The sequence below is a fragment of the Tachysurus vachellii genome, chromosome 18 (genome assembly GCF_030014155.1).
Source record: "Tachysurus vachellii isolate PV-2020 chromosome 18, HZAU_Pvac_v1, whole genome shotgun sequence".
In the NCBI taxonomy this organism is placed as follows: domain Eukaryota; kingdom Metazoa; phylum Chordata; class Actinopteri; order Siluriformes; family Bagridae; genus Tachysurus; species Tachysurus vachellii.
Genome location: NC_083477.1, coordinates 17040895 through 17052573, shown reverse-complemented (window position 1 = coordinate 17052573; position 11679 = coordinate 17040895). Strand labels below are relative to the sequence as shown.

The following is an 11679-nucleotide window of genomic DNA, read 5'->3' as shown; positions in this document are numbered from 1 at the left end:
TCTCACAAGCCCCGCCCCTTTCTGCTCATTGGCTACACGTTTGTTTTGATTTTTGTTTATTATTCGGCCCGACTCAGTTTTCTGAAGCATTTCTCAAAAATCGGAGACCCTGCCTTTAATATGAGGGCTCTCTATAGTATGATTGAATTCTAATACCTGATTCTTCAGAGAAAATAGCTAAAATAGAAAAAAATTAACTGCAATGGAAGTGCTAACAGGAACTTACTGTTTTCTTACAACAAACAATAAATGTGTACAAATTCGTTAGCATTGGGACATTGGCTTTAGTAAGAGAAATAAAAAAAAAGAAAAATATGTGACAGGAAAACAGACAGCATTTTTCAAAGTCTTCTGTAAATTTAATAGCAAGTAATAACATTTATTGATAATTTAAAAAAAAAAACAAAAAAAACAAAAAAAAACAAAAAAAGTCAATGAAAATACACTTGAGTACTTGAAAATAATTGAAATTCACCACAGTCAAATAAACAATATAAAATTAAAAAAAAAACTACATACATTTGTGGTCTACATATTGACCAGGACGTTGTGGAAATGTTCTGAGATGCAGTTTATAGTCGTATAGTGTAATAAATGAATTTCAGTGGATAAACTTTCACTGCATCTCAAACAGGTTTAAACAATCAATCAGTGGTTTCAGTGCTGTAGTGTGTTCTAATCTGTGGAACAGATTAGAAGAACATTATACATTGACTGATGAATCTAAAATGGATATAATGTATTTGTCAGAATTTATAGTGAATTTAATAACATCCAAACATGTTAAGAAGTTCCTATAAGCTTTGACATCATGTCGGCCATCAGTTCAACTAGTGACCTGTGTAACACTTCGATATTAATGTTGGCACATTACACGAGTTCAGACTTCTCACATACATAAAGCATTTAGAGAGCCTTCGAACTCTATGATAGAATAAATAAAAATTTAAAAAGATTTTTTTTTAAAAATTAAATAATGCTTCTGTGGTTAATATTCAAATATATGACAGAAAAATATCTGACAATGTGACGTTGGACATGTTGATTTCTTGGGTCAAATGTACAAAAAAAAGGTTTCTTTATACAAAAATGAACTTCTTTATATACAATCATTAAAGCTTTTGCTGTACATGTATTAACAATTTACTCAAGATTTACTCCTGATTAGGAATTTGGATCCCTCAAAGAGAAGTACTACTACTACGTACATAACGTTTAATTGACATAGAGTTCCAAAACACGGGTACTTGAAACACTGTAAAAATACTGTTTTAAAAAAAGAAAGTCTTTCGTTCCATTCCAATACTGTTTTTAGCAAACCACCTTAGAGCCTGATGTCCAAAACAGCTACATCCTACTGTACCAAATGCAGCATCTATCTAGCTCATAAAGAAGCTAGCTTAAGAACTACCAAAGGTGTACAGATGGAGGAGACACTTTCGATGAACATGGTTAACCAGGATTTGTTAAAACAGTGTTTCTTAGAAACAGATTTTGTCAGAGCACAGTGTTTTCACAGACACCTTTCAAAAGAAGCTCAGTGACCTGATACTCCTGTCCCTGGACTTTCTTCAGTGTCATTTTAAACGCTGGACATGTCCTCACAGGGGTGGACAGGATGGCTCCATCCTGATTAGAGAGGACAGGAGTTGGGTTTCTACAGTGCTGATTAGTTGAGGTCTGACCTTCTATATTGGCCATCTGGACTAGCAGATTTGGATGGTTCAGAACCACCACAGGTTGATTTGGTCCTGGATATTTGACTAGTTGATCGTCTTTTAGCGGCACCAAGCACATGCTTTCCATCGTATCTTTCCCCAACAACTGTTGGTCTTTAGAGGACTTGTGTTTCTTAGCTCTATTCTTTTCTTTTTTAGCCTTCTTGGTTTTGGGGGGTAGATTAATGCATACTAGTTCTATTTTTTCATCTTGGGCAGTACAAGTTTCAGAGGTTTTCCTCTTTAAAACCAGCTTAATTGTCTTTTCTTGTAGGTTTTGCTGGTCTGACATGCAGCAGACGACAGGACGCGCCGTTATACTTTCTTCGCTGTCTCGTTTCTCTTTATTTGCAGATTCTGAAAGGGAAAAAATTTCCAAGCTTGGCATTCTGATCAATGTTACTATAGGATTCATGTTCGAAGCGAAAGGATCATCACTCTGTGCAAGCAAGCTCTTCTCTGATTCCAACTTTGTTGTCTCCATTTTTTCACGCTGCATGCATTGATCACTCTGGCTTCCTGATGAACTTTTCATATTGGACGGTGGATCTGTCTGTAGAGCATTGGTGGAAGATCTACAGAGTTCTGATGAAATCTTGTCCTCATCATTTTCATATGTTTTCTCTGCCATGGTGTCTAGCTTTTCTTTCATTATATCCTCAGATGCCTTGGGTTCTTCTAAAATTTCAACCTTTTTCTCAGTAAGCTGACGGTCAATCAACAGTCTGGCTTCATCTTCTGTTTTCAGGTTAGGTCTACAGGCCTTTGGGTTGTCAGCGTTGTTTTGGCTTTCTTTTGATTCTGAAACTATGGATATCTGAGCCTCTCCTTCTATTGTGTGAATCTGGCTTGGAGAATCTTGAGAAATTGGGCACAGTGAAAAAACAGAGGAAATCACAGGGAGTCCTTGATAACATAATTCTGCATCTTCCTGTTTGTTTGTTGGTGGCTGGGCAGCTCTGAGCTCATATTGAAGACCTTTAGTTGTACTGTTCTTGTTAATTCCATTTGTAGAAAGGTTTTTGTTTGAGCAGTGCGTATGAGACGATGGCTTAGCCGATTCTGTCACAACATTTTTTTGTCTGGCACATGGTTGTTGCATAAACTTGTTTGATTCTGGAGAGTTAGACACTACTGACTTAGAGACAGTGTGGAACCATTTATTTGAAGTTCCTGGTGCCTGTGTCCCATTTTTCCTTGAACAAAGCAGTTTCTCATTCACCTTGGTTTCGTTTTTGATATTTACTTTGTCATCTGATAAAAGTTTCTTTAGATGTGATCGCTGAACTAAATGCTGAGGAATGGCATTTGCCTTTGGGGTATTGATTTCCTGGTCCATGTTCACTGGTTGATTATCATCTGTAGCGACTCTACATTTAAATGACAATCTGCTTGTTGTTGAAGTTACAGTAGTACTTTTTAAGTCCTTCGGTTGAGGTCCAGGAAGCTGCTGTGGCACTAACCGAAGCTCCAGTTCGTGCGTACCATTAATGTTTTTCACCTCCACCAATTCAACAAGGCATCCAGCAGGGATGGTAATCTCTTCGGGACATGATACTGTTAAGGGTTTGTTGTGTTGTATGGGCTGGTTTAAAGGTGCTAGCAATTCTACTTGAACATTGGACCGGGGAGGATTTCTGTCTTCAGGACCTGATACAATCAAGGGTCTGCTGTGTTGGCTTAAGGGTGATAAATATCCCACTTGTCCACTTGACTTTGTACTTGACTCAACAGTCATAGGTGGTGTCCTCACAAAGATATTAGGTCTTGCCTTTCGTGGACTATTTTTTCCTGGTGTCTGAACAATATGTTTTATGGATGGCATTCCTTGTCTGAATCGCTCAACAGTGGGATTAGTTGAAGATGGAACAGACCGTTGTGCCACTTGAATATTTTGTACAGCTCCAGAAATAACTGCCTTTTGTGCTACAGGAGCTTCGCATTGGTTGCTGACAAGTGTCTTCAGATGGTTATTATTACTGACTGGAATTCCAACTTGCAATTTTGGCATTGTTTTGAAAACAGTTGTTGTCTTCTCTGTGGTACCTACTACTTGGCTCTGAAGTGGTGGCTTTTGCTGAATTGGACGATCTCCAGACATGCCAATATGAACTCTGGGAAGTGTACTTGTTACAGCAGTCTTTTCCAAGGATGTTTTTTCGCTCCTTTTTTTAACATATTCTATTGCTTCTTTAGCAGTGATGTTTGTTGGATTAATGATTCCTTGTGTAACTTTACCCACAGTTTGGGTACTACTGGGCACAACAAAGGGTTGAGGCTTAATAATGGGTGGATTGGAACTTGTACTTGTAACACGATATGGTGCACTAGGTCTTGTTTGATTAGCACTAGGAAGTAGACCGGACACATTTCCGGCTGAATGGCTCACAACCTTTATATCATGTGAAGGTCCACCCAGAGTTCTTGGTGCAAGTTGGCCAAGCCCTTTAGGCCCTTCAACTTTTTTAGTACATTCAGTTGTAAAGATTCCATCTGCAGGCTTCCCATGTATCCTCTGAATGTGTTTTACCATGTAGTCCCTCCTGACTGCTCCGTAAGAGCAAAAATTGCATTTGTAGGGAAACGAGCCTTTGTGTTTAACAAGATGTCGTTGAGATTCAACTCTTGAGTAGGAGATGTGGTTGCAGATAGTACAGGAAAAGGTCACTTCCTCATGTTGAGCAACGTGCCTCTCAAATAAAGCAGTGTCTTTGGTTGAAAAGCGGCATTTTTCACAACACAGACGCCCATTGAGGATTTTGGGTACCTCTTGAGCCTCTTTTGTCTTTTCAAGAAACAAGATAAAATTTTGCTGCAAGCTGTTTGAATTCATGGTTGCAGCTGTGTGTTATTTAGCAAAAGCCAAAATACTCTTATCAGTACCCTTAAGAATGATGAATAATCCATTTGTGAGAGTAAAAGGTAGTAATGGACCTAAACAAGGAGAGAAAAGTGAAAATACATCATTATTAGATAATTGTGTAACACTATTAAAATAAATACGTATTTAATAACCGTCACACACATATGTGGGTTTACATATGTTGGACACAATTATATCCACCTTATATTTAGCATTGCAAATGGCCTGCTTAAGGGTTTTTATGTGAGACTATAATTTCCGTCCATTTCAGCAAACTACCTTGTATTCATTACAGCATTGACTGACACTGTCATTTAGACTCTCATATTTAATGCTAATAGTGATGGACACATGGAAAACTAGATATTATAATGCCTTACAAGTTGGCAGAAACAAATGGTATCTCAGTGCAGTGTTTTACCATGAACTGCGTATCGGAGCGGAACGTGTATGCGGCTGTAACATACCCTGTGGTTCTAAGCCTTGTACCTAAAGAATACCTAAAGCAACTGTACATTTGCTCTTTTTACCTGTACAGAAGACCAGTGTAGGAGGTGTTATCCAGACAAGTGTTTGACGCACAAGTGAAAACTCCAAAATGGGGTTTTCACGAGGATGTAAAATGTTGTGCGAAAACCGTAGTGTTATTGAGATAGGCTAGTTATTTTGCTAGCTCAGTGGTTTTGAGTGTAGAACTAAATATCAGCTGATGCTGACAAGGCATGAAAATGACACATTCACAAAGCCAGGTATAAGAATTCATGAAGGTACTGGAGGAACATGAGTAGCCTGACCTTATCCCCAACGAACACCTTTGAGATGCAGTTAGATCTTGACTTGGCAATATTTTCTAGTTCTTTCTTGCAAAAAACTTTTCAGATTCATCAAATTTTAAAGACATCTCCTGTGCACAGCTTGCTTCTGGTCACCCCACAGATTGTTTTTGTTGAAATCAGCTATGGGTTCTGGCTAGGACATGTAAAATCATTGATCTTATTTCAGTTAAGCTGTTCCTTTGCATTGTATGCATTGGGTCATCGTCATGCTGAAAGGTAAAAAAGCGATGCCCTAAAACAGATGTTCGCTAACTGGGGTCGCAACCCCATGTGTGGCCGCAAAATGAGTTCAAGGGGCTGTGAGATTATTTCAGAGGAAAAAAAAAAAAAGGAAAAAGGTGCTTTTTATTGAACCAGACCCACCTAACTGGTCACATTTTGCCACATGGCTTAGTTGAACTCGGATATTTTTTTGTTTATTGATTTCCGTCTAGCTGCCCTACCCCATAGCCCAGACATGCGAACACGAGAACATCAGTACTTGTCAAATATTCCTGCAGCGCCTTTAATGTTGCTGCATGTGGGGGTCTTTTGACAGCCTCCTTGGTAAGGATTTGTCTTACACTTTTATACATTTTAAGCGATGTCTTATTCTTGGTGATGTCACTATGGTGCTCCATGATGGCTTTACGGTGTTTTCAGTCACATCTTCAATTAGCTTAACACACCTAAGCAACCAGGTTAATGTAACTTTTCCTACTTTAACCTAAAATGTTTGTTTTCCACTTAATTTTTAGATGATGTAATTTCACAATGAGTGTGGAATAACACTTTTTTTTTTTTTAACATCTCCAAAACCTGCCATATTAACAATGTTTTGTAGACATTTTAAAGCTATTATATATTAAACAGAACCAAAAGTCTCAGTTTCTTCATTCATTAAATTGTACATGTTTATTTATGTCGCTTCCTTGGATGGATATCATAGGGAAATTTCCAAAATGTTGAAAACATTTAATCTGAACCCAAGTTATATTTCAAAAGTCATAATTTATTTCCCAATATCCAAATTGTCAATTTCATTTACACACACTTCTTGTGAATGAGTTCAATGCAAAGTTTAAATGTATGTACGCATGTGTGTCCCTCTCTCTCTATATTAGTGCTGGGCAACGATTAAATATTTTAACCGCGATTAATCGCAAGATTTTTCTGTGATTAATCGCGATTAATCGCAGCATGCGCAAAATTCAATAATGAAATCAAAAGTAGTGTATTGCGTAATTTTATTCTTTCAAAGTACTGCTGTATGAACAAAAGTGCAATAACATTTGGTTTGTCAAAACTTTAAACAAATAAAGTGCTGTTTTTAAGTTAGCAGCGGTTAACACTTCATGTAAATCTTAACTTAAACATTAATGTAATCAAATTAAATATAACATTAACGTATAAATAAAACATTAAAGTTTTATTAAATAAAACATTAACGTTTTGTTTAGTTTGTAAAAAAAAAAAAATAAATAAATTATGTCCAGAACCTCGATCATAACATTATAACTGGTCCCTTCCGAGCAACATCATCAATCTCCTTTAAGAGACTGAGAATCTCAGTCCAAAAAAAAAAAAAAAAAAAAAAAAAAACTTTAAGTGATGCAGGTTGAGTGGACAAAATTAACTGCATGTATCCATTCTTCCAACTTTACATTTAAGTGATACTTCAGACTCGAAGTACTCCGAGGATAAGACAATTCAGCATTGCAGTGGTTACAAAAAGCTTTAGTTCTATCAACTCCACCGTGTGGAAGAGGTTTAAAATAAAAATGTCCATTTAAGATTTCTGTACCTTTTTCCATTTTTCTGTCCGCACCAGCTATTTTGTTTCGCGCTGTAGCTCTCTTAGGCACACAACAAATGCTTTCATTGGTTGAGACGCGTGATGACGCTCATCCCAAGCAGCCAGTAGCCTACTGATAAACATCCCACCCCTCCTGTGACCCATGGTTTGTGTTGTATTCGGTTGTATTATTACAGTCTATCTATGTGTATTCAAACGCAGTGAGCAACGGACTTTCAAAATAAAAAGTACGTTAACGCGCAATAAACCAATTGTCGGCGTTAATTAAATAATGCGTTAACGCGATAAAAACGCGTTAACTTGCCCAGCCCTAATATTATATATATATATATATATATATATATATATATATATATATATATACACACACACACACATATATATATAAATTGTGTCTGCTGTTCAGAGACTTATCAAGAATAAACTGAGACCACTAAAGCCTAAGCACACTTTCAGGCAAAATTTTAATGAAGTGCACATAAAATTAAGCTAAAGCTAAAAGTAGTACTTGTAGTGCCTTCTTCAAGCACACCTGTTTACTGTTCATGCACTCCATGTGTTATCATGCTGTCTGCTCACTATATGGGATACTTTATTGGTGGTTTAATGTATACTGCCATTTTCTCAACATGCTAAGTATGCCTTCGTGTGTATAAACTATATTCTGTTGGCCAAGTTTCCGTTTTAGAGGTGATTGTGTCAACAGAGTGAGGTCAGATGTGCTAAATAGGCCAACGGAGATGCATCATCTTTCCTGCAGGTCTCGTTCAATGTCAGCATAAACAACCTATTTTACTTACAGCCCTGTTACTAAAAACAATCACACCCACTGATGTTGGAAGTCAAAGTGCCACATTAGACACTGTTGCTTAACACTCATGCATTCGTGCAAATCCAATCGGAAAAATATAGCTATAAGCAGCGATGGTGGGCCCTCGCACGTTTTTTTTAATCGCTATATGATGCCTCCCAGAAAACAATGCACGGTGGGCAAGTGCATCAAGTGGGTAAATATCAGTGGACTATTTTATGTTGTTACTGACCCTTTTGGAGACTGTAGGTAAATGAAACCCCACATTTTAGACAAACGGGGGCGCTAGTGAGCCACTTAAGTGACACACCTTTGTCTGACCTTTTTGTCCACACTTAACAGCCGACAAATGTGATGTATGTGTCAAATTTCAAGTTAATCTAAGCACGCCAAAAGCCTTAAATATGCCTGAAATAAAAGTAAAATTTCACACGATGCCATGGCAACAGTGTTTGAGATATCAAAAATCTGTTCGCAATTTCGCATCTCCAATATCTCTGCGTCATGTTGGCTAAGTCTGGTCTCAATTGCATGAATCCCCTAGGAGGAGTATTTAAAAGTTTACCGCATGCAGCTGTCAAAAAATCCACCTTTGTGACTGACACACTTCCTGGGGCCTGTTTGTGGCGCTATACCCGGGACTCACAATAAGCACATCGATGCGATCGGAATCCTTGGGCGAAAATACACACCGCGTGTCATCACAATAAGACATTTGCCTTAGATAGAAGACACTTCATGTTTCTCTGAATTCGCCATAACTTAGTCGCCTCGCCATGACAGCACCGTTCGAAATATCAAAAATCCCTTCGCAATTTTGCAAGTGCAATGTCTCGGCATCATGTTCACCACGTTTGATGTCAATCGCATGAATTCCCTAGGAGGAGTATTTAAGAGTTTTAGAGCATGTTAAGGGACCCCAATTGGCCAATGTGTGCAAAAAAAAGGGCCCTAATAAATTATAAACTAGGTTAATTATTATCCGTTGCAAAAAAAGCAAAAGTAGACAAGAAACTCACTTCAAAAAAAAAAATAATAATCTAGCCATAAATTCATTTGAACACGTTGGCATTGACTTGAGAGGAATTAATAATAAGGTTTTCAACTCAGTTTTGATGAAGAGCAAGTGCGTGAATAAGCACCAGACTTGATACGACTAAGACCATTTGAAGTGGTTATGGTTTGTTTTGATGCCTCTTCTTCGAGGTACCTCGAATGCTGTCATTATTAAACCATCCATTCAAATAGATATTATTACACCGTTAAATTAAAATCCAAGAATAAATAAACATAATAAAAATACATTAATAGATGTACTAATTAATTAATTATTTAATTAATTAATTAAAAAGGTAGATGCATATATTGTAGTACTGACAGTATTAATAATATTACCAACATGATTAGTAATATAATGAATAAGCTTCTCAGTAAACTTGGATTTAGACTCAAACACGCTTTAAAATCAATATTAAAACGTCACAACACAGGAAACAAAACTCGCAGCGGCACGAGCGGTTGCGCGCGTGCCAAGATTTCTGTTTGGGTCGCAACACATTTCTGCAGCTCCACGTCTGTGTCACAAATGTGGGGGCGCGCGCGCGCAGCAAACACACGCAAGCAAACACACACACACACACATACACTCACACACACACTCTCTCTTTGTTTGCGCCAAATGCCGCCATGTCGAATTCCCTTCCTTCCCTCCCCTCTCTGCACACACTCGATGTAAAACACAAACCTTTTCCGCGTCTCCGCGCCGCCGTTTAACGCCGCAGGTTTAACCCGATACTCCATGGCGTCTCATAGCGCATATGAATCCTTTCGTAACGTGTTTATTCCCGTGTGAAAGCGCATAAAAGCAGTGCTCGAGTCATGCAGCGCGCGCATCCCATTGGCTGCACTATAGTGTGTGGTGCACTACAGTAGAGCTCTACACGTTCACCACAGCGTCCTGTTTAACCCTCTACATCCCGGACCTTCCGGTCTCTCCGCCTGTCTCTTTTACACAAATCCCGTTACTTTCAGCACGTTTTCAGTCTCAGTGTGTGCGAGAATTGTTGTTAAATCAGACGGGCACATAAATAAACCGTGTTTGTGTCCATTTCGGTACATTCATGTCCATTTCGGTTTTACATTCATGTCGTTCATGTCGAAGAGTTATGACGACTTCCGTCATTTCCGCCACCGGGAATATTTCCGTCCTGTGGGGCTTCTAGAAACATTTCTACTGCCAGCTCTGGGTGTTGCACCGTAAAGCATATTATTAACGCAAGATTTGTGTTAACGAATGCCATTTTTTACAGATCTGTGGCAGAATAAAATAAAATGAAGTATCTTTTTAATTGGTATTGTTAGAAATTCCACATGAAGTTTGATCACCTCTGCTAGTTTAACATTTACATTTCCAGTGTTTAGCAGACGCCCTTATATCCAGAGTGACTTACGTTATTTCGTTTTTTCATACAACTGAGTAATTGAGCTTTAAGGGCCTTGCTCAAGGGGCCAACAGTGCCAGCATGGTGAACCTGGGATCAAGCTCACAACCTTCTGATTGGTAGCTCAACACCTTAACCACTAGTTTACCAATCAGAAACTTGTGAGTTCAATCCCAGGTCCACAAAGCTTATCCAGAGCGACTTACATTATCTCATTTTATACAACTAAGCAATTGAGCTTTAAGGGCCTTGCTCAGGGGCCAAACAGAGTCAGCTTGGTGAACCTGGGATCTAACTCACATCCTCCCGAATTGGTAGCCCGACAACTTCACCGCTAGGCTACCACACGCCCACAACACAACGTTGTTGTCAAATAACGGCATGTCGACACATTTTATTCTTCATATTCCACATGAATGAGCTCACGGACTGATGCTGTTGAAAAGGCCTGGGGTTCAGTCAGCATTCCAATTCATCAGCCAATCCACTCGAGATCTTCCACTCCAAGCGTTGCAAAAGACCATGTCTTCATGGAGCGTGCTTTGTTCATAGGGGCCTTGTCATGCTGAAACCTGATTGGGTGACTCAGATCCAGGAAATAAATATTCTATAGTAAACAAAGACATTCTAAACAACAGTTTGCGTAAGACCAATGGTATTCTAATCAGATGTCTACAAACTTTTGGCCATATATCGTAACTCTAACATACATATTTGTGATGCTATATATGTTTATGTAATCAACATTTTTACTAAATGAATGTTAACTGAAGTATGGTTAGCATTAAATCACTTCCATTACACAATTCCTTTTAATCGTTTTGAATCCCTAAGTAAATTGTTACTATACAAATACATTAGTTATAATGTATTTCGAGTATATAGAATGTAATTAATGTTAGAGCTTCTGATTTATAAAAAATAAACATATTTTGCTGAAAAAGCAATAGCAAGAGTCAGTAGCTGTAGTTTTTCTTGACCAGTATTTGAACACAGAGGTAACAAAACTCAAATGCTCTCACACAAGCTGTATTTTACTTCACAACGAGTCATAGTGAATATAACAGCCTATAAAACCATTGTTCATGTTCATATTGGTAGCTGTGACTGCCTCCATTGGTGCAGCACCACAATCTGCATCACTGAACATCATGCATCCCATCGGGTTCCTGTCTGAAAGACCAAACAACAAAAACTCAGCAACAACAAAAAAAA

The 11679-nt window shown here is 38.2% G+C and overlaps 1 protein-coding gene across 1 annotated transcript; it reads right to left on the bottom strand.

Annotated features, from left to right (window-relative positions):
• Nucleotides 1–426: 426 nt before the first annotated feature.
• On the bottom strand, nucleotides 427–10167 carry LOC132861190 (uncharacterized). The gene is made up of 2 exons (XM_060892595.1): nucleotides 9768–10167; nucleotides 427–4652 (listed from the first exon to the last, which is right to left on the bottom strand). Exon 2 carries the CDS (start codon nucleotides 4549–4551, stop codon nucleotides 1498–1500), a length of 3054 nt encoding a protein of 1017 aa, XP_060748578.1. The 5' UTR covers nucleotides 4552–4652; nucleotides 9768–10167; the 3' UTR covers nucleotides 427–1497.
• Nucleotides 10168–11679: the final 1512 nt, after the last annotated feature.

Bases quoted from the DNA above. Each gene is read 5' to 3' on its own strand.
- LOC132861190 (XM_060892595.1), bottom strand. From the start codon at position 4,551: ATGAATTCAAACAGCTTGCAGCAAAATTTTATCTTGTTTCTTGAAAAG.